This window comes from Octopus bimaculoides, chromosome 7 (assembly GCF_046866305.1).
Source record: "Octopus bimaculoides isolate indiv1 chromosome 7, ASM4686630v1, whole genome shotgun sequence".
Classification (NCBI taxonomy): domain Eukaryota; kingdom Metazoa; phylum Mollusca; class Cephalopoda; order Octopoda; family Octopodidae; genus Octopus; species Octopus bimaculoides.
Window position 1 is genome coordinate 32,310,874 of NC_142934.1, and position 24,080 is coordinate 32,334,953.

The following is a 24,080-nucleotide window of genomic DNA, read 5'->3' on the forward strand; positions in this document are numbered from 1 at the left end:
AATAAAGGGCCCAATAGAACTGTTACAAAAGGTTTGCCTCCTTGGCATGGCCAGAATAACCAGGAAAGTATTAGATGGTTGAAAAGAACATATAGCTTGGTACTTTAGGCTGCAGACATCAAGCCTACTACGCATGCAAGACTCTGGGAGTTCCAACAAATCCTGTGATAAAAAGAAACAATAATAATCCTTTCTACAATAGGCGACCCTGAAAGGATGAAAGGCAAAGTCAACCCTGACAGCATTTGAACTCCGAACGTAAAGTTGGGCGAAATGCAATAATACTACTAATGAAAATATTATTATTTCATACATTAGCAAGGAAAAACTATTCGAAAAAGAGAAGAACAACCAGGTGACTGTTACATATTTTACTCTCCCTCAGAGTCGAGTGACTTTAAGGTTGGAAGATGTTGTGATATGCAGAACTTTCTGAAGAGCATTAGTGATGTAGTAGGAAAGAAACCTAGCTGTAAATACCATGTACTTCTCAGCGAGCTAAGGGACATAACTATAAATACCAGACAGCTTCTAAAAATGGTACGCTGCTGCTACAGGAAAGAGACTAAATCATCATAAAAGTAAATAACAATGGAAATGACATCTAACTGTAAAAATAGGACTTAATCTCAGTAAAAAAAATACACCTATGTGCTCACTTGACCTGTTACAATATTGACAAACAAATATCTCTCAAACTATAGTCTAATGTATTGGAAAGGGAAGGATGCTTTGGTTAATGTAGTCCTAGATATACTATGACTGACAATAGGAAGGTATGGTAATCCAAGCATGTAGTTAATCAGAGAGTTACTGGGAGTCCTCTCTAAAGCAGTTTCATCATGATCTCCTGTTATGAATTGTCAGTAAATTGGGTTGACTACTATTTTTAGTCTTTCAAAACTATTTTTCTAGTTTCACAAAGAACAATCAAAACCTCTTGTTGTTGGGAAGATTCCAGAAATAAAAGATTGATTTGATGTAGATACAAAATAGTAAAAAGAACACTTGTCACTGACCTGGGGCTAAATAACAAGAACACCTGATTCTAATGGCATATATAGAGTACATAAATGTGGATAAATATGTATATTACATATGTTTATGTATTATAGCAACCTATGTGAGACTGTATATAAGTGCTATATATGTATGTGTGTGTGGTAAGTAATATATAATGCATAGACTAACTATATCAAAAAAAAAGAAAAGAATTTCAAGGCTTAAGTATAGCAAAATATATTCAGTTTACTGGGATGCGAGGTGTTTTTTCTACCCCATTTGACTTTGTAGAAGTACGGCTAGAGGTATCATTAGCTAAGGTAAATAAACAAATACCTGAATTTGTCCAAATTATATGCAATCATGCCAGTAAATTCATGTAGTGTCAAAAAAAAAAAAAGAAAAAAAAAGGGATAATTAAAGGAAGAAACAAAGACAAAAGAGGAAAGATTAGGGAAACTTTGCAGAATGAATCCAGTCTTTCTACTTGTATGCAAAAATTCTTCAACAGAGAGTTTATAAATACAATTTTTGTTATACTTCGAGCTATTAGTAAACTTTTTAAACTCAGGAAACAGTAATCTATAAGAGTACCAAATAACATGGGTTTAGGATCATATAACTTAATACAACTGAATAAAATCTCAATATACAATGATTTTTGCTCTCTAAGCATATATATAGATATATATTTTCGATCCAGGTTCAGTCCCACTGCATGGTACCTTGGGTAAGTGTCTTCTACTATAGCCTCAGGCTGACCAAAGTTTTGTGAGTGAATTTGGTAGACAGAAACTGAAAGAAGCCTATGATAGATTGTTAGCCACTAAACCTTTTTCTATTTTCTATTTTCTCTCCCTGTGTTCCTTTCTGTCGAAGAGTGTAGGCTCGAAACGTAAAAGACTTTCTCACTTCTCGAGTGTTAAACTAATGCATCTGTTTGTTGTTTACACACCCGTCTTCGTCGTTTGTTTTTTGTAAATTCTCACTATATATATCATCATCATCATTGTTTAATGTCCGTTTTCCATGCTGGCATGGGTTGGACGGTTCAACTGGCGTCTGGGAAGCCAGGAGGCTGCACCAGGCCCCAATCTGATCTGGCAGTGTTTCTACAGCTGGATGCCCTTCCTAACACCAACCACTCCAAGAGTGTAGTGGGTACTTTTTACATGCCACTAGCACAAGGGGCCAGAGGAGCTAGCATCAACTATAATCAGATGGTGTTTTTTACGTGCCACCGGAACAGAAGCCGGTCAAGGCGGCACTGGCATCGGCCATGTTCAGATGGTCTTTTTTATGTGCTACCAGCACGGGGCCCAACAACAATTTCCATTTGATATGATTTTGATATTGCTGATGTTGATGTACTTGACTCAATGGGTCTCCTCAAGCACAGCATGTCACCCTACGATCCAAAGTACTTCTGAGTGGGCTGATTATGCGACACTAGTGTAAGTTACAGCTGTGGACTCATTTTATTTGCCGGACACACACACACATGTGTGTGTGTGTGTCGTTGTGTATGTGTTTGCCTCTACCACTGCTTGATAACTGGTGTTAGTATGTTTATGCCCCTGTAACTTAGCAGTTTGGTAAAAGAGACCAGTAGGCTGCTTTACAGAAAAATAATAAGTACTGGGGTTGACTTGTTCGACTAAAATTCTTCATGGTGGTACCCCAGCATGACCACAGTCTAATAACTGAAACAAGACCGGACAAAAAAAAAAAAAGAAATCATGGATTTTACTGCCATGAGTACATATGATCTGGAAAAATTTGGATTGTCATTCTGCATCTCAGAAGTGGCCTAAGCCATGACTAAATAGGATATAATATATATGACACACAAATATCTTCTTCATCATGATCGTTTAAAACTTGTCTTCTAGGCTTGCATGGGTTAGAAGGTTTGACAGGATCCACTGAGCTGCAGGACTGTGTTGAGCTCCTATGCCTGTTTTGGCATGGTTTCTATGGTTGGATCTCTTTCCTAAAACTAACCACTATACAGAGCTTTTTCAAATCCAATATACATGCATATATATATATATATATATATATATATATATATATATATATGTATATATTTCGGTGCAGGTGTAGCTGTGTGTTTGAGAAGCAAGCTTCCAAGACCATGTGGTCTTGGATTCAGTCCCATTGTGTGGCACCTTGGTCAAGTGTCTTGTATTATAGCTCTGGGTCAACAAAAACCTTGTGAGTGGATTTGGTAGATAGCAGCTGAAAGAAGCCTGTTGTATATATAAATAGATACACATGTTGGTATGTATTTATGTGTATAAATGTGTGTGTGTATGAGTGTGCATACATTGCATGTGTTTGTTTATCTTTGTCTTGACAACATATGATAGTTGTAAACCATCATATGATGGTTTATATCATACAAACAATGTTCCTTGTTTCTAGTCTTCTATGAAAACATGTTTGACTCTGGGGAAATATTACCATGCTTAGAAACAGGTGAATATTAGTGACAAGAAAGGTATCTAGCTGTAGAAAATCAGCCTCAATGAATTCAATCTGACCAATGCAAGCATAGAGAATTGGATGTTAAATGATGATGATGATGACAATGATATATATATATATATATATATATATATATATATATATATATATATATATATATATATATATATATAAGTTAAGGTCATTGGTATTAATGAACAAGAGAAAATACTATAGTACAATTTATTTCAGTTGGCCTAGTAGTCCATAATTTTGTCATTTCCTTGACATGAAGCTGGTTAGTCAAACAAAGAAAAAATTTGAAGGCAAGGGAAGACTATATGCTGTAACATTTGACTGATTGGATAGTGAGAAGATAGAGACTTACAATTGAATAACCTTATGCATGCACGCACACGCGCACAGAGAGAGAGAGAGAGAGAGAGAAAGAGAGAGAGAAAGAGAGAGAGAGAGATAGAGGGAGAGAGAGAAAGAGAGAGAGAGAGAGAGAGAGAGAGAGAGAGAGAGAGAGGACTTGAGCTGTAAGTCAGCAGAAAATACAGGATGATGACAAGAATGATTGATGAATAGTGAAGTGACATCAATTATATTCTTAGAGACAGAAAATATGTGTAGCTGGTAAAAGGGAGTTGGATTGTATGTGTGTGTACAAAAGAAGTGTTCATCTTCTCACTGTTCAGTTGGTCAGCCAGTCATATGTTCCTGTTTTGTCTACTGTCATGAAGAATTGTTCTTTACAATCCAGTTTCTCTGTCTCAGGAACTGTCTGCATGTCTTAGGGGTATATGAACCTACACACACACACACACACACACACCCTTCTATTTGTTTCAGTCATTTGACTGCAACCAGGCTGGAGCACCACCTTTAGTCAAACAAATCGACCCCAGGATTTATTCTTTGTAAGCCTAGTACTTATTCTATTGGCTTCTTTTGCTGAACTGCTAGGTTATGGGGACGTAAACACACCAACATCAGTTGTCAAGCAAGGGTTGGGGGAACAAACAGAAACACAAACATATACATATATATATATATATATACACGATGGGCTTCTTTCAGTTTCCATCTACCAAATTCACTCACAAGGCTTTGGTTGGCCTGAGGCTATAGCAGAAGACAATTGCCCAAGGTGCCACACATGGGACTGAACCTGAAACCGTGTGGTTGGTAAGCAAGCTACTTACCACACATCTACTCCTGCATATGATGTATATAGATATACACGCACACACAAGTGTGTGTGTGTATAGGGGTCTATATGAGAAAAGAAAATAGAACATGAGGAAGAGAAGAGAGAGAGCAAGTGATATAGAGAGTGGGATAGAGAAATGAATGCATGAGTCAATTGAAAAGTGAAATTGAGCAACAAGGTCTGTGGAATTTTGGGCAGGCAGAGACAGTGTATAAATGTGTGTTTGTTTTCATGAGAGAGAAAAAGTGTAAAATAGAAATTACGCATAAATGTCCAGAAACATCAAACCCACCTACAATGTGTTATAGGACAGTAAATAGTAAAAATTAGAGAGAAAACCTCGTCTCTGGTTTTGTGATTTCATTGATTGTTGAAATATCCATCCCTCACAAAGGCTTTATTAGTGACCTTGCTTTAATCAGAAATTGAAACAGGGAACTTAACTTTTGGGCTCTGTAGCATTTACCAAAATTTATCAGGGATAAAAGTCTAGAAATTTTTAAGAGTGGGAGAAAGGAAGCAGGATTTTGTGAAATTCCTACTTCCACCAAAGACATCAATGACAATTAAAAACATGTTATAAAGTTCAGTGTATAATGTGATTTATTCAATAAAATTCCTATTTTACTTATTTTGTAATAATAAGAGGTTCATTGATGGATTTAATCATTGATTAACAATCACCTAATGGATAGTTTAATTGAAGTCTTACAAAGGACTTTCTACAGTGCTCAATTATAGACTGAAATGGGCTCACTAAAATGTCTAAGTACAGATAAAGGAAGAACTTAGAGATTAATAATGGACTTGCTAAATGTTCTATAATACATGTTGAGGGATTCATCAACAACTTAAGAGAGATTAGATTGCTTTTATAACAGAGATGGATAGGCACAGAACATTACTGACGTGGAGAGAGAGAGCGAGAGAGGGAGAGAGAGAGAGAGAGAGAGAGAGAGAGAGATAGAGAGAGAGAGAGAGAGAGAGAGAAATAGATACAGACAGAGGTGAGGGAGATACGAATGTAGAGAAGAGTAGGTAGAAAAAATAGGAATAATCTCTGTAAAAATGAAGTTACCAGCAGATATCGTTAAGGTCCCTTTGGCTGCTAGTTCCTTTACTTCTTCGGTGAAATCTTTACCACCTGCTTTTTCAAGGGCTGATCCTAAAAATAAGAAAATATAATCAAAAGTTTGGTTTAAATAGATTACTGTGAAGTTATTGAATAGTACAGTGATGTGAATGAAAATAGCCTACTGTGACACTAAAACTAGACTAAAGATCTAGAAATGGTTAGTGGAGTATTTATAGTATTTTGAGATAGAGGAACATGAAAAATTGAGAGATGTAGAAGTGGTGAGGTCTTGCACATTGATCGATTATGGTTGTAATGATTGATATGGAGGGGTACTGATGGAGTGTGTAGGTGGTAATGTATATTCTGTTGTAAGTCCATTCACAACTAAGATGCATTATAGGAATATAAACAGACTCCAGTACTTGACTGATCTTTAATTGAGCAAGAAATAGAACATGATGACATTATTGGAATATGAACTTCTGTCATTTTAGATTGAAGTTTGGTATCCTAAAGACAGCCAAGACAGCCATGACTGTGGGAATAAGATGGTAGTTGTGGTTTATATACATCCCAGTGTGTCTGTATATATAAGACATCACAGTAATTCTATACATTCAACAGATCATTAAGTGTCTATATGTAATAAATGCATCATTAAGTGTCAATATATTAAACACACCACAGGTGTTTCTACATGCAATAAACTAACAATTCTGTATATTGAACATGTCCCAAACATGTGTGTGAATGTGTATATATGTTTAATTTTAATATACCATAATGTCTGTACGTAAAGATCCGTCTAGAACAAACTGATATTAAAACATGCATTTAGCTTATTACTATTATTATTATTATTATTATTATTGTTATTGTAAGGCTGTGAGCTGGCAGTATCATTAGTGTGTTGAGCAAAATCTTTGTGACTTTTCTTCCAGCACTTTAGATTGAGAATTCAAACCCTGGCGAGAGTAACTTTGTCTTTCATCTGTTCGGGCTCGATAAAATATAGTACCAGATAAGTCCTGGTGTCGGTGTAATCAACTAACCCACTCCTCATAAAATTGCTAGTCCACGTGCCAAAATTTGAGAAAAATAAGTTACGATGTGCAACTACTTACAATGATATGAGACTTATATTCAAGGGAATCAACTCCTGCAGTTAGATTTAATAGTTATTCCACTTACATTAGCAATCTCCAGCTCTCGTCCATTGAAAGTTCAGTGGAAGAGTTACCAAGTGTTGGCTTCGCTAGAAATAGTAGCGAAATCTTTTATAATTTTTTTTTTACAATGAAAGAACGCATGTACGCCTAAATATGCTAGATTTTGAAAACGACGTGATGGTCTTGGCTGTAACTGGCTGAATTGTAATAGCAGGAGACAAAATGCCTTGTGGTAGTTATGCCCTTCTATACTTTGAGTTGAAATTGTTGAGATCAATTTTGAATTTCGAACTTCCAGGCTCAATGAAATTATGTACCACTTAAGTACTTGAGTCAACTTATAATATTATAATGCGTCCCAGGCGAGAAGAAAACTTTAGTCATAGGCTCACTAGTCCAAGGCTGACTTGAAGCTAAACAACAACTGCCTATAATTCTGCTCATTGTGGAAGCATGGAAAAGTGGGTGTTAAAATTATGACAATGATAAATTATGATGATGATGAAGATGACGATGGCAAGGATGATGGTGATAATAGTGATGATGATAATGATGTAATGATAATGATGCTGTCATTTCAATAAAGCACACGAATGCACTCCAATAATACTCCAAAATATGAACTGAACTGACAGTCATACCATGCCACTCACCCGTTTTGCTCTTTCAGTCATATTTTTATTGTTGTTTATGTTGTTATTGTTGTTGTTCTTAAGCTATAGATCAGTACTTACCCACTTCACCACCCATATAATATGTGGAATTTGTTGGGTGGATGATGGCATCAGCATTGATTTTGGTTATGTCTCCTTGCAATACTGTCATCTGGGAACAAAATACAAAATAGCAGACATAATAACGAGCTTATTATATATAGTAGTAATGCACACAACTTGTCAGAAAGTGTTAAAAGGGGAGACAGAAGCAGCAATAAGTCAAGTAAAGCAAGACAGTAACATAAACTAGAAGTATATACACAGTACACAGAATAAAACACAAAAAGGCAAAAACCTTGTGGATCGGGTTAAGGTTTGACTAAAGTCTATGGATAACAGTTAGAGTTGGAAGGAGGATTATCCCATGGATTAGTATAAGACATTACAAGGATAGAGAAAAACAAAACTCATAGGTAACAGCAGACATTTTCATCCAGTTTAGTCAAGATCAATGGCATTGTTTTGAAGTTGAGAATTTAATGAGAAAAGTACTGGAAGAGAACAGAATATAGGAGTATGTACTTGCTGATAAGGAAGCCTCTTGTGCTGGAGACTGTTGTACTGTCTGGAAACAGGTCTCTGCTGAGAAACAGCTTTTCACCAATAGTGAATATAACAAATGACAATGAAGAGAGATCAAACTATATGGAATATTGTATTTTAGAAATTAGGGAAAGAGGAGTGTATATCTTTATAATAAGGCCCAGCAGAGGCTACCCAAGAACCATTAGCAATTACATCATAAATGATGAATCTACATAGTTGCTTGAACTACTAAAAATAGTTAATTCTCTCAAATCACACCTTATTCTCTTCAAAAAGGAAGAATACAAGGGATAATGTAATGTTAAATATCTCTAAAAAGATGAGATAGTCATGGCTAGAATACCTTTACTCATAGGTCAGCTCAATCTGGATTAACCAGAAGTTAAACAACAACAACATTATTATAGATGAGGTGGTCATCACTGGAAATCTGATCATCATCATTATTTTAACATTCACTTTTCCACTCTTGTATGAGTAAGATGGAACCCTTGTTGAGGCAGATGTTCTACACTTGTACAATGAGCCATGTAGTGGGACTGAACTTGAGACTATGCAGTTGGGAAGGAAGCTTCTTAACCACACAGCCATGCCTGTGCCTGACCACACAGGCATGGTCAAACTATGCAATAAAGACTGACTGTATTTGATGTACCATATATTGATACAGTTCTGCAGGGATAACTCAGTGTTTAGGCTAGTTGGGGCAGAGGTGACTGGGGTCACTTAACAACATCATCATCATCAGAGACAATGTGGTCAAGGCTGGAAAGCTGACCACACAACACAGACAAACTGAACCAAATACAGCATACATTTATAGATATGTGGGCATCTTGTTGGTCATTGTTTGATGTTGTTTCACCTCAGGTCAGTTCATGATGAAGTTGAGCCATGACCAATGTTATTCTGGCTTTGACCATCTCATATTTCTTCAGTTATAATTTGAAACAACAATGCCACTGTCACCACCACCACCATCACGATTATCTCACAGTATTTGTTCTAACTCTCTACACTTTGAGTTCAAACCATGCCAAGGTTAAGACTTTGCTTTTAATCTTTTAGGGGATTCATCAAAAACATACTGTTCTAGGGCAGTAGACTAATAGGACTGTTAAAACATGAAACTGGATGCTTTGTAGTATTTGCTCTGACTCTTTGTGTTCGGAGTTGAAATTCTACCATTGGCATACTTAGGCAATAAACTTAGCACTCATACTTAACACTTAGACGTCTTTAGTGAAGTTCATTCTATTGCAAGCATCTGGCCCAGGTTTCCATCTTTGCAAATACATTCCTCCCTCCCTCCTACTTGTCTTGCAGACTTTGGTAAAAGCTCATGGGTACTGCTTTCCTTCTTCACTAAATGGAAATCACAATGGTCACAACATCAACATCAGTTGAAAAACTCACCTTCTGTCCTAGGAATAGTTTCTTCTCAGATAAAACCGAAAATCCAGCCAGATTCTCTGCAGCAGCCATCTTTACATTTTCAGCATCTTTTAATATTCGAGCCTGAAATAAGAAAATGATAACTGATAAAGTTGTAGTAACGCCTTGCGCATGCGTAGTCTCACGCATGCGTGGAATTCAACAACCAAGCTTTCCCGCTTCATTCTGTCTCTTTCTTGCTGGCCAGCGATTGAGCAAGGACGTGTTTAGCTGTCTCTCTCCATCTTTCGAACTTACGCTAGACGGCTCGCTCACATCTACATACCAACGTCCCAACAACCATGCTCACACACACAGAAGACGTCTCAACAAACAAGAGCTAAAGATGTATATATTCCACCTAAAATAAATGTTGTTCATGTTGATAGTCTGGAGTTCAGCGTTCCGTTATATTCTTAATTTTATATAGGAAAGTCAGGTATACATCTAATGATGTATAACCCACTTTCCTATAAAGTGATAACAGGGTCCATAAAAAAATTGCAGTAATATCTGGACCCTGTTTCCACAGATCCATTCACCACCATCCAGTGGACTTGATAAGGTGGTGGTGGTAGTGGTAATAGTAGTGTTTGACATGGTGTAGTGTTGGTGTTGTTTAGCTCCATGGTCAATGTCATTCCAATCATGACCATTCCCTCTTTTACCTGTGTTGGGAACCCAAGATCACATTATTTAGTGTATTCATTATATTTTCAGATAGCAGAGTGGATCAGAGAGTGATTTGGTTACTATTTATAGTAGGTAAAGCAACAATGTAGAGGCTCCAAGGTGGGAGTGGTGATGATAGTATGTGTAATTGTAGTATTGGGGTGTGGTGATTGTAGTAGTGGAGGTGGTGGTGGCCATGGGTGTGCTGATGGTTGAGGTGGCAGTGAATGTGGTAGTACTGATGAGTGTGGCAATGGTGATGGATGTCATAGTAGTGGTTATCTCAGTAGATGTTATGCAATCTGCTAGAAATAACCAAATTTTCTCTTAAATCACAGAAAAGACTCATTAAATATTGTTGTCCTAGATACACTATGGATGAAAAAAATAATTACCACGACTGGCATCTTGATCATAGGTTTGCTTGATTAGGGCCAACCTGGGCTAAACAAGAAAAACAACAACATTACTATAAGCCTATAAGGGAACTTCAATATGGTTGTTTGACATGCTAGAAATAGCTATTGCCTTCAAAAAGGAAAGACATATTATATAATGTGGCTCTAGGTCAGTGGTTCTCAACCAGGGTCCATATAAGATTTTGTTGTTAAAATTAATGTGCCATAAGTTGCTTATACTATTACAATACACAAAATATTTTAACAATTTCTTTTATATATTTCCTAGTAATATTTGATTATAAAAATATGAAATTTTTTAAAACACCAAATAGTTACGGTGGTCCACTCGAGGAAAACAGGAATTAAAGGGGTCCACTCTGGATAAACTACCTCTAAAAGAAGATAGGATGATCACGGCTATCTCAAGACTGACCTAGGGCTAAACAACATCACTAAGAATCAGCAAGAATTTAGTAATCTGTACTTACTTTGACACCTTTTGGTTTGCTATCAACAGTCTTAGTAACCTTATTTGCAGGAACAGCAGCAGGTTTTCTGGCAGCAGTTGTTGTATCTGGATGGCTATTCTGTGCATTGGTCAACTTGGCTTTTTTTGTTGGTGGTGGTTGTGCTCCAGATCTGGAGGTACTTGCACCACTCACAGTGGATGTAGATGGTTGCTGTATTGCTTTGCCTCCTCTTCTCTTCTGCTGGCTGAGCAATTCAGGGTGGATCTTTGGCAGTACCCCACCAGCAGGAATGGTGACATGTTTAAGTAACTGTGGAATAATATTATTAAAACAAAAATCATTATTATTATTATTGTTATTATTATTATTAAGGCAGCAAGCTGACAGAATTGTTAATGCACTAGACAAAATGATTAGAGGCTATTTGTCTGTTTTTTCGTTCTAAGTTCAAATTCTGTTGAGGTCAATTACACCTATGCTTTTGTGGGGTTGATAAAATGAAGTACCAGTTGCATATTGGCGTTGGTGTAATTGACTAGCCCCTTCCCCCAAAATTTAAGGCCTTGTGCTTATAGTAGAAAGAGTTATTATTATTATTATTATCATTAAGGCAGTGAGTTGGTAGAATCGTTATTGTGTCAGACAAAATGCTAGGTAGCATTTCTTCTATTTCTTTACATTCTGAGTTCAAATACTGTTGATGTCACTTTGCCTCTCTTTTGGAGTCAAGTACTAGGATCAATAATATTGACTAATCCCCTCCTCTCAAAATAGGCGACCTTGCACCTAAACTTGAAACCATTATTTAAAGGTGGTGAGCTGGCAGAATTGTTAGCATGTTAGACAAAATGCCTAGCAGCATTTCTTCTGGCTCTTTATGTTTTGAGTTCAAATCATGCAGAGGTCAAGTTTGCCTTTCATTCTTTTGGGGCCAATGAAATAGGGTACCATTATTTAAAGATGGTGAGCTGGTACAATTGCTAGAGTGTCAGATAAAATAGTTTGCAGTGTTTGTTCTGACACTTTTTATTTGGAGTTCAGAACAAGTCAAGTACTGGGATTGGTGTAACTAACTACCCACCCTCCCAAATTTCAGGCCACGTACCTATTTTAGAAATGATTATTATTGCTGCTACCACTGCCGCCGCCACCACCACCGCCACCAGTAGCAGCAGCAGCAGGTGGCAAGCTGGCCAGATCTTTAGCATGCCAGGCAAAATGCTTAGTGGCATGTCATCCAACATTACGTTCCGAGTTCAAATTCCACCAAGGCTGACTTTACCTTTCATCCTTTTGGGATTAATAAAATAAGTACCAATTGAGCACTGCTGGGGGTCAATGCATTCGACTTAACCCCCACCCCCAAAACTGCTGGCCTTGTGCCAAAAATTGAAATTATCATCATCATTATTATTATTAAACATATTAACAAGAATGTGTAGAAATTTCACATAAAGTGCCATGCAGTATTTAGTTACATCTTTTTCTTAGGTTCTGGGTTTTAGTAACACAGAAGTCAACTTCATTAAGGCGGTGAGCTGGCAGAAACATTAGCACGCCGGGCGAAATGCTTAGCGGTATTTTGTCTGCCGCTACGTTCTGAGTTCAAATTCCGCCGAGGTCGACTTAGCCTTTCATCCTTTTGGGGTCGATTAAATAAGTACCAGTTACGCACTGGAGGTCGATGTAATCAACTTAATCCCTTTGTCTGTCATTGTTTGTCCCCTCTATGTTTAGCCCCTTGTGGGCAATAAAGAAATAAGAAGTCAACTTCATTTTTATCCATTGAACTCTGATTGTAAAGAATCAGAAGAAATATTCAAGGCATTTTTTCTGATTGTCTCACTGCCTAGTAACAAAAATAATTGCTTTGGATACCGTCATTTTGCCTCTTGAAACTTGATCATTAATGGACAAGTTTCCTCCATGCAGTTCATCAGAAACCCAGTCTTCAACTATATTGAGAGACAAACTCTAAAGAATTTCACCAAGAATTTAAAACTCATCAGTTCTCCTCAACCTGGTTTAGATAACTTGTTAATGCTATTGAACAGTCAGCAGTGCATTGCTACATGCTGATAGTCTCTGCAGCCAGAGTTGAGAAGTGGATGCCAAGTGTGAGCCAGTGGCAGATAAGCTGTTCTGAAAATGAGTTAGCAGGACCAATACAAAAAGGTACTGTCTATCCTTGACACCTCATACATAAAAAAGAATAATTACACAGGAAAGAGCTGATATACATCACTTTACTTTTGCTATATATCTGGGTAGGAATATTTTACATACATCACTAAAACCAGCTGTTGATAATAAACATTAGATTTTAAAGGTCTGTCTCTTGCAACAGGTAAACTACCTATCCAGGGAAGACTCATCTATTTAACATCATGAAATAGCAGATAAGTATTGGCCTTTCTTCATTTTTAATTTCAATAATAGTCTTTGGAAACAGTATGAAAGGCATTAATGTCAGTGAAGTAGAATAGCTATATTTAAGAGAAGAAACCAAGTACTGGACTCGGCTGACTAAAGCTTAAACCTCTACCCTGCTTCACCCACGATACATACATACATACATACACACACACACACACACACATATATATATATATATATATATATATATATATATATATATATATAGAAGTAGATGTGGTTGTTTAGTTAAGAAGCTTGCTTCTTAAGCAAGCTTCTTAAAAACTATGCAGTCATGGCTTCTGTCCTGCTGTACTATACATCAAACATATAACTTCTACTATAGCCCCAAAGGTTGACCAAAGATTTGTGGGTGGATTTAGTTGGCAGAAATGGAAATAAACCTGTTATGTGTGTGTTACTGTCTCCCTGTCCTGACATCACATGATGTAAATGAGTGTCACAAGTGATCATTCATTTTTGGACTTCCATGAAAACATGTGCAGCTATGGTGAAATATTACATTATTTGGAAACAGGTGAGGGTCAGCAAACAGGAAGGGCATCTGGCCATAGGAAATCTGACCCATGCAAACATGGAAAATTGGATGTAGAATGATGATAATGATGATGATACACACAACCACATGATGATATACACACAAATGACTATGAGTTGGTAACAGGAACCATACTTCTGCTAATAATCGTAAGGGCCTAAGTAGTTGTGACCAGACATAGATACCTTCTTGGCCCTTCCACACTTGACCCAGAAGAACATTGAGGATGTGACTGCAGGAAGGAGAGAGAGTTGCATTAACACTAGACTAGCACTCAATTTCAGCTGAGTAAACTGGAGCAATGAACCTAGTCCAGGAATTGAACCTAAGACATTATCATTGTGAGCCGAAAATTTTAACCATTAAGCCACACACTTTCATACACACTTATAAAATGAATGAGTACATGTTATAATTAATCAAAAAATATAATTTACTATGAAAAATAACTCAACTTTTATATCAAGAAATCTACCATTCTCTCTCTGTCTCCAACAGGGTCTCTTTCTTTCTCCTTTCTCTATATATTTACCATTCTTTATCACTCTCTGTCTGTATATGTATATGCCTCAGGCATACTGCTCCCCATCTCTCTCTCTTGATGTGACATGTAATTGCTTTCATTTTGTTTAAAAACTTTGTGGTAATGTTTACTTTCATTTTATGACAGACAACTATCATGCAGAAAATGCTAGCTTCCAAATCCTGTTTTCTGATTGGTTAAAAGTGATCAAACTTTAAATCTCTTTAATATTTTTCTAAAATTTTTCTGGAATAAATGAATCACAAAATCAAATTCAAGGTGAAAAGTTCATCAATATACCAAATTCTAAAGCTTATTTTAAGATTTCAAAATCCGTGACAACAGGTAAGATTTTTCTCACTGTCTATCTCTTTCATTTATGTCTTCCTCATTGAACACTTCCTCCTCACTCTATATATTTATCACAGTCTCTCTCACTCTCCATACATAATAATGCTCAAGCTCAGTGTGTGTGTGTGTATATGCATGCCTGTAAGGAATTTCATTTAGGTGACAAAGTTGAAAAACCCTCACAGAATATCAGCAGCGAGCTAAGAAAAATCTTTACATCTATGAACCAAATGGAAAAACATAAAACTTCATTTATCGAGACATTATAAATTGCCCCAGATAGTGCAGAAATCCATCCTGATCAAGTGGCCTATCTGCTGGAGAAGACATGGTCGGATAGTATTAAAAAAAAAATTGAAATAAAGGCATTCTATTGTGAAAATTGACCAGCAATGACAGGATACTCAACTAGTACACACACACACACACACACACACACACATATATATATATATATATACACACACACACACACAATCTTATACATATAAAATAAGAAGTGAACATTTTATAATGACAGTCACCAAAATAACTCATACAAATACACACACATACACATTTACAAAAGTACAAGCATGTTGCTAAAACAAATTAAGAACTACTCACAAGGTGAAGTTCTTCATCATTAGCGATGGCCAATAAGATATGGCGTGGCACTATACGGATTTTCTTATTGTCACGAGCAGCATTTCCAGATAATTCTAAAATTTCAGCTGTAATGGTGAGAAGGAAAATAATATAATATAGCATAATACAATATATTATAATGTGGCTGTATGGTTAAGAAGTTTGCTTTCCACTGTATCACCTTGAGCAAGTGTCTTCTACTATAGCCCTGAGAAATTATAGCCTTCTGAGAAATTATGGTACACGGAAACTGAAAAAAGTCTGTTGTATATTCTCACAGTATGATATTAGCATATATATATATATCAAAAGGATGTGTTATAATACTATTCCACAGCCATAGCAACGATCCAACATACCTCCATCATCAGTTGTCCTACGGATATCATTATGGCTTTGACACCTGGGCAGTACCATTCAATCCAGCAGTGTCAACAACACTAAAATAAATGTTGTTTGGGAACAAGCAAACCAAAGAAACCACAACTTTCAAACACATTTACCCTATGTACAACCGTATTGATAAAGATATGTATATATTGTTTGTTTGCTTACTTCATAGGGCTGGAGTCATCCCAGGTTAGTGGTCCCAGAGACTATCATGTGTAGAGTCGACCAGATCCATCAGTGCTCTCCATCACTGGTGGTCCTGTGCCAGCCCCTCTACATCCTATATATATATATATATATATATATATATATATATATATATATATATATATATGTAATATATGTATATATGTATGTATGTATGTATATGCATGTGTATATATATATATATATATATACTATACATTCCATCTCACCCCACCCCATCCCTTAGACTCCACCCTTGCTTCCCCCATACCTCAACACCACACACCACCACACCACAACATATCACACCACCCCGATCACACTAGCACTGACCACTTCCCAGCACCTACACCATCATCCATACACCTACACATGCACATATGCACACATCAATGTCACCAGCCCCCCTCCACATGCACATGCTCCTCCGTTTTGGGATCACCACTACTTTATTGTCTTCCCATCTTCCTAGCCCTCCTGTGTGGCCCCTCTGTCCGGCATTCACCATGATAAATCGCTAGCCTGTAAATTTTCACTAGATAGTGAAAATTTACAAAAAAAAAAAAAAAACCAAAAGATGAAGATGGGTGTGTAAACAACAAACAGATGTATTAGTTTAATGCTCGGGAAGTGAGAAAGTTTTCTACATTTCGAGCCTACGCTCTTCGACAGAAAGGAACACAGGAATAAACAGGGAGAGGAAATAGAAAAAAGTTTAGAGGCTAGCGATCTATCATGGTGAATGCCAGACAGAGGGGCTACACAGGAGGGCTAGGAAGATAGGAAGACAATAAAGTAGTGGTGATCCCAAAACGAAGGAGCATGTGTGTGTGGAAGGGGGATGGTGACATTGACGTGTGTGCATGTGTAGGTGTGTGGATGATGGTGTAGGTGCTGGGAAGTGGTATGTGCTAGTGTGTGTGGGGTGGTGTGATGTGGTGTGGTATGGTGGTGTGGTGGTGTGTGGAGTTGGGGTGTGGGGGAGGCAAAAGTGGGGGAAGCCTGGGTGGGGTCTAAGGGATGGGGTGGGGTGGGATAGAATGTATAAGGATGGTGGGGTTGGAATGTAGGTGCTAGAGCAAGAGAGGAGAGGTGGGTGAGAGGAAGTAGGTATGAAAGGAAGAGAGGAGGAGGGTTAGATGAAGAGGGGAGGAGTGTTGAGCCCATGTGGCGCAAAGGAGTGAAAAGAGGAGATTAATCCCTGCTCACAGCGAAGACAGGTGTCCAGATGGCCCCTGTGCAAGGATGTATGTATGTATATGGATGTGTTGTCGTTCAATGCTCGAAATGAGGAGTAAATAGACAGCCAAAAACTGATGAAGGGTCGTTCTTTATTTTACTCGTCCTGTTTTCCATTTGTTTCTATCATTATTTGCGTATTCAACTCATTGTTTTCGTATTTCATGTTTACTGTTGGTGATGTCCTGTACCCATATATGCATGTGTATGTGTGTGTGTGTATATATATATATATATATAGCAATAAAAAAATGGAGGAGAATATGCGGTATCCATCGACTTGCAGACAGTTGTGGTTTTTGTCATTTTAGTTACAAAATAAATAAATTAATTCAATGGAATACACTGTCTGCAAGTCGATGGATATCGCATATTCTCCTCCATTTTCTTATTGCTATATAAATTTAGGGTAAAATGACCCCCTTTTACCCGCACCCACTTATTACATTTGGTATAACACTAGTGTAACAATAATTGGGTACCCTCCCAGCAGTATATTGGATAGATATACCCTAACCCTAACCCTAACCCTAACCCTTAGTGGGTTGAATCCTCAACCCCTAACTCTCTTGCATTATATATATATATATATTTATATATATATATATAAATGTGTGTATGTACATGTGTGTATTTCCTTGTCTTGACATCAAGTACTTGTGGTAAATGAGTGTCACTCTCATACAAGTGTATCATTGATTTCCAATATTTTGCACAAACATGTCTGGCCGCTGGGAAATATTACTTTGTTTGGAAACAGGTGAGGGTTAGTAACAAGGGCATCTGGCTGTAGAAAATCTGCCTCAATAAAACTCCATCCAATCTATGCAAGCATGGAAAAGTGGACATTAAAACAATGATGAGATTGTACTAGGGAGCAGTAATACCAATGTTATCTTCTAAGTGAGACAAGTGCCAAGGAAGTATTTAGTTGGGAGTAATTTGTTGGATAATATAACTGACAGTTGATGAAAAAACAATGAAGTTTTTCATCTTGAATAAAACACTATATTTAACTCTACTTTTCGTATTTGAGTACTATTTTCTTCATGTTGTTTTGCTCCTACGTGCTCGAATGTATCTCTATACAAAATATACATAGATCTTGGGTTACTATTTCAAAGAAACATGGTCAGGTCACTTAGAATAAAGGACTCTGAGTGGAAAATCTGAGTGTCAACATAAAATACAATGGGTCAAGGACTAGTTGTTATTGATAAAACATACATACACACATACACTAGGTCTTATTAATGTATGCAATTGTTTGTGTGTGTTTGTGAATATTTGTGTAGATCTTATTTATTATCTGAATTGTGTAATAGAAGCAGCTCTAGATTAAAATCTCTATAGGACATACTTAACATACGTATAACTGACTTTTCAGCAATATGCATATATACACAGAGATTTATTTATTTGTTTTTTTGATTTATTCTGTTATTTAGTCAAACTGTCCAACCCATGCCAGCTTGGAAAACGGACGTTAAACAATGATGATGAAGATGATATATATATATATATATATTTCTTCTTTTCCATTCTTTTATCTCCATCTCAGTCCTATCTTTCAGAAGGGGAGTGTATTCTAGAAACATTAAAGACATTTTCTTCTTTTTTTTCCCATTTCATGAATGGCAAACTCATACCAATTCTGTGTTTATTTTTTACCCGATCTTAATGTTGTATTTTTCATCACCTTTGTATCCCAACCACATGGTTCTAGGTTCAATCCCAATGCATGGCACCTTGGGCAAGTGTCTTCTACTATAGCCTCAGGCTGACTAAAACCTTGTGAGTAGATTTGGTGGACAGAAACTGAAGGAAGCCAATACTTTTAATATTATAATTATTATTAGAGGTAGCACAATCATTACTGCACTGATGAAATGCTTAGCAGCATTTCTTCCATCTCTTTACATTCAGAATTCAAATACTGTTGAGGTCAACTTTGCCTTTCATCTTTTAGAGGTCAATAAAATATTACTAGTTGAGAACTGGGATTGATGTAATTGACAATCCCCACCTCCACCAAAATTACAGGCCTTGTACCTATAAGAGAAAGAATTATGGCAGTAGATGTTGGGCCTCAAAATGGACCAAGACTCCTGGCAGTTTGTTGCGCTTGAGAAGACATGTCAAGCTAAGTAAAATCATGATTATTCTTGCATAGGGGCATGTTCCCTGCATCTCTCTCCAACTGAACAATCCTAATTTGGTAGGCTCATGGGTGCTGGTACCTCATAAAAAGTACTTGTGACAGTGCCACGTGAAAGCACCTATGCTGCTGCAGTGTAAAAGCACCCAGTACACTCTGTAAAGCGGTTAGCATTAGGAAGGGCATATGGCTATAGGAACCATGCCAAAACAGACATGGAGTCCAGGCAGTTCTTCAGTAGGCTAGCTCCTGTCAAGCCATACAATCCATGCTAGCATGTAGAACAGACATTAAATGATGATGATGATGATGATAATGAAAAGTAACTTATTGCCCACTTTTGATAAAAAAAAAATCTGTTCCTCATTTGGGTATGCATTAAAAGAGGCAAGGACCCCCTTCAGTCATAAATAACCATGGTATTGCACCTAGAAAGTTACCCTCCAAGGTAGAAGCCCAGGCAAGTTTGATTATGGAAGACTATCAGCTGCCCATGCATACCAGCCTCCCCTCTCCACACCACTGATGTCATCCAAAGGGAAGGCAAATGCTGATACAGCTTGGCATCAGTGATATCACAACTCATTTCTACAGCTGAGTGAAACGGAGCAATGTGAAATAAAGTGTCTTGCTCAAGAACACAACTCATAACCCAGTCTGGGAATCACACTCAATACCTCATGATTGTGAGCCTGACACTCTAACCACTGAGTCATATGCATTATGTTATCTTTAAAATGGCTACATTCACCCATAAGTCAAAGATCAGTATTCTGTATCTAGCCTCTATAGCCATACATCCCAGTACCCTCAACTTGAAGGAAGAAAGTGGTGGGAAAATGATGGCAGAGAGTGTTCTCTGCCATAATAGTTTTCTGTTATCTTTCCTTTCCTACTCCTTAAAAAAACTAGCATATTTTCCTTCTTTTCATCATCCATTCGATATTCTTTCCTTATTTTCTTTCTGAGCTACTTCTTTAACTCCCACACTGATTTTAAGTCACTAGTTTGCAGAAGAGCATAAGAGTTAGAACATTTATAATTTTGTAAACTAGTCATTAATTAAAGAAATAAATATACCACTACTCATGGAATATTGATTGCTTTATGTACTTTGCGAATGCTTTGGTTGTATGAACAAGAACATAATACACACAGGCACATGACAAAAATAATCACACATACTCACACACACAGACATAGTTCAAATTTATAGGAAAACAAAAGACAAAGACAGGTGTAGGAACAACAAGCAAGTATATTTTTTGGTGTTCAGGAAAAATGGAAAAGTCTTTTATGTTTCGAGCATACACTCATTGACAGAAAGGAATAAGAGGATATGAATAGAGAGAGAATGAAAAAACCCAGGTAAAGTTCAGTGGTCCAACATGTGCCTATATATATATATATATATATATATATATATATATATATATATATATATATATATATATATATATATATATATATATATATATGTATATATATATATATATAGGCACAGGCATAGCTATGTGGTTGGAAAGTTGACTTTTTCAATCATGTGGTTTTGGGTTCAGTCCCATTTAACAGCACCTTGGGTAAGTGCCTTCTACTGTAGCCCCAGGCCAGTGAAGTTGACAAACAGTATATATATATATATATATATATATATATATATATATATATACATACATACACACACACACACCTGAGTAAGCACATAAATGTAAAACAAGGCGGTAAAAAATAGTAGTCGAATACAGGAGGTGGAGTAATATGCTTTATTATTAAACCTGCAAAAACATCACAAAAATATCACATAAAACTGCTACTTAGAGTTTCACGTTCTCATTCATCAGGTAGTTGTGATCAAGATGATGTTTTTGCAGTTTTAATAATAAAGTATATATATGTGTGTGTATGTGTGTGTGTGTGTGAGAGAGAGAGAGAGAGAGAGAGAGAGAGAGAGAGAGAGAGAGAGAGAGAGAGAGAGAGAGAGAGAGAGAGAGAGAGAGAGAGAGAGAGAGAGTGTGTGTTTACATCTGTGATTGCTTATGTGACAGTCCATGTGTTGTCCTCAGCTTCTCCTGTCTGATCATTTCATGCTTCTAAAACATGTGGAGTAAGGGATCTCTGACTTGAAATACATGTAAGGGTTAGTGGTAGGAAGGTCATCTGGCAGTAAAACAATGCCCCAACAACATATCCATTCAATCCATGAAAGCATGCAAAAAAATGACCATAGAATGAATGAACAAATTATATATATTCATATATCTTTTACTTGTTTCAGTCATTGGATTGCAGCCATTTTTGGTCATTGCCTTGAAGGGTTTAGTCAAACGAATTGATCCCAGTACTTAATTTTTTAAAACCTAGTACTTATTCCATCAGTCTCTTTTGTAGAATGCTAAGTTATGGGAATGTAAACAAACAAATACTGGCTGTCAAGTGGTGGTGGAGTACAAACACACTACAAACATACACACACACATAAATGATGAGCTCTTTTCAGTTTCCACCTACCAGATCCACTCACAAGGCTTTGGTCATCATAGAACTATAGAAGAAGACGCTTGCCTAAAGTGCTGTGCAATGGGACTGAATTTAAGACAACATGGTTGGGAAGCAAGCTTTTAAGCCACACATCCATGCCCACATGTTCCCATGCTGCAGTTCTTGGACCCACTGGATCCTGTCAAACTATTCTCCCCATGCCAAAATAGAATATGGACATTAAAGAATGATAATATATATACAGGGTGTCCCAAAAGTCACTGATGGGTTTCAATTTTTAAAACCTCCTTAAATGGAATTTTGATACATTATAAAGGACATAATGAAAATTAATATGCACAAGTCAAATTTTGCAACATCACTACATCTCATATGAAAAATGACATTGCTTAAATGTTAGCCATTTTCGGCTATGCACACCTGTGCTCTTTCCAAAACTTGCACCATAACACCCTCAAGAGTTTCAGACCCCACTCCTCTGATTTCTCTATTGATGTTCTCCTTCAGTTGCACCAGGTTATCTGGTTTGTTGATGTAAACCCTCTCTTTCAGGTATCCATACAAAAAAAAATCCAGGCTAGTCAAGTCTGGGGAACGTGAAGGCTAGTTGACATTGCCTTAATAGGAGATTATTTTCTCTCCAAAGTACTGTCGTAGCAACTGCATTGTTTCTCTTGTGGTATGAGCAGTTGCCCCATCTTGCTGGAACTATGTGTGAGGTCTACTTTGAATGGCTTTCACGTTCCCCAGACTTGACTAACCTGGATTTTTTCTTGTGGGGATACCTGAAAGAGAGGATTTACGTCAACAAACCAGATAACCTGGTGCAACTGAAGGAGAACACCAATAGAGAAATCAGAGGAGTGGGGTCTGAAACTCTTGAGGATGTTATGGTGTAAGTTTTGGAAAGAGCATGGGTGTGTGAAGCCGAAAATGGCTGCCATTTAAGCAATGTCATTTTTCATATGAGATGTAGTGGTGTTGCAAAATTTGACTTGCGCATATTAATTTCCATTATGTCCTTTATAAATGTATCTAAATTTCATGCCTTTATTTGTACAGTTATGGAAGTTATTAAAAATTGAAACCCATCAGTGACTTTTGGGACACCCTGTATAACACACTTATATGAATGTAAGCCACCATGCACTCAGTGCTGTATTGTGCTCAGCCATGTAACCATAAGCCACTAGATAAAAAAAAAACTTAGCACTACACAGTGAACCTAATTCATCTTACCACATGACAGTCATGGCAAAACTGCAGTGCAGCCAGCAGGGCCTTTTGAATGGCAAAAACAGTGCTAATTTTTCATAACTCTAGTCATAGTAATTGTTAGCTAATATTTCTCTCTCTATATATGAGGAAGTAAACACACTGGATGAGCAGCTAACATATTTTCCTTCCCTGTCAACAGAGTGATATTAGTTGTTTAATTGCATGATCAATTTAGAATGTAAGGCCAAATGTATGTTTATTAAATGTGCAGATGTGAATTTATGTACAACTTAATCATAAACATGTGTGCATATATGATGGGCTTCAACACAGTTTCTATCAACAAAATTCCACACATGAGTCACTGATCAACTGAAGACTATATTTCAGAAGAAAGAGGTCTGATGTGCCATGCAGTGAATTTGAACCCCAAACCACATGTTTGTAATGTAAAGAGAACTTCTTAATAACATAATAATGTCTGTACCCATAGCTTTGGAGGCATTTATTCACACACACGACATGAAACAAAGAAAAAAAGTAATGTCTATTTAGGTGGCAAAGCTCTTTGTACTTTTTCAATGTTAAAACCCAATCCTTTAGTTGAACCTAGACAAAAAAAACAAAAAAACAAAAAACCCTGCATGTCATTGGATTAATTTTACCAGACATGATTCTCTCATTGAGTCTGTTGTGATGCAGTCAGATCACAAAGAACTCAGTAAGCACATTCTGCAATCTT

At 36.9% G+C, this 24,080-nt stretch overlaps 1 protein-coding gene across 9 annotated transcripts in view; it reads right to left on the reverse strand.

The window, feature by feature from the left end:
• LOC106883351 (core histone macro-H2A.1) overlaps positions 1-24,080 on the reverse strand; it is a 65,422-nt gene that overhangs the window by 25,015 nt on the left and 16,327 nt on the right. For all 9 annotated transcript variants that reach the window (XR_016242595.1, XR_016242594.1, XM_089355118.1 and 6 more), the window contains exons 2-6: positions 15,628-15,734; positions 11,192-11,482; positions 9,613-9,714; positions 7,669-7,759; positions 5,766-5,852 (exon numbers count right to left, since the gene is read on the reverse strand). Coding sequence is in view for 7 of the 9 variants with exons in the window: in XM_089355118.1 (XP_089211244.1) it covers positions 5,766-5,852; positions 7,669-7,759; positions 9,613-9,714; positions 11,192-11,482; positions 15,628-15,734 (678 nt within the window). In the remaining 2 variants the exon portion in view is untranslated. The remainder of the gene's footprint in view (positions 1-5,765; positions 5,853-7,668; positions 7,760-9,612; positions 9,715-11,191; positions 11,483-15,627; positions 15,735-24,080) is intronic.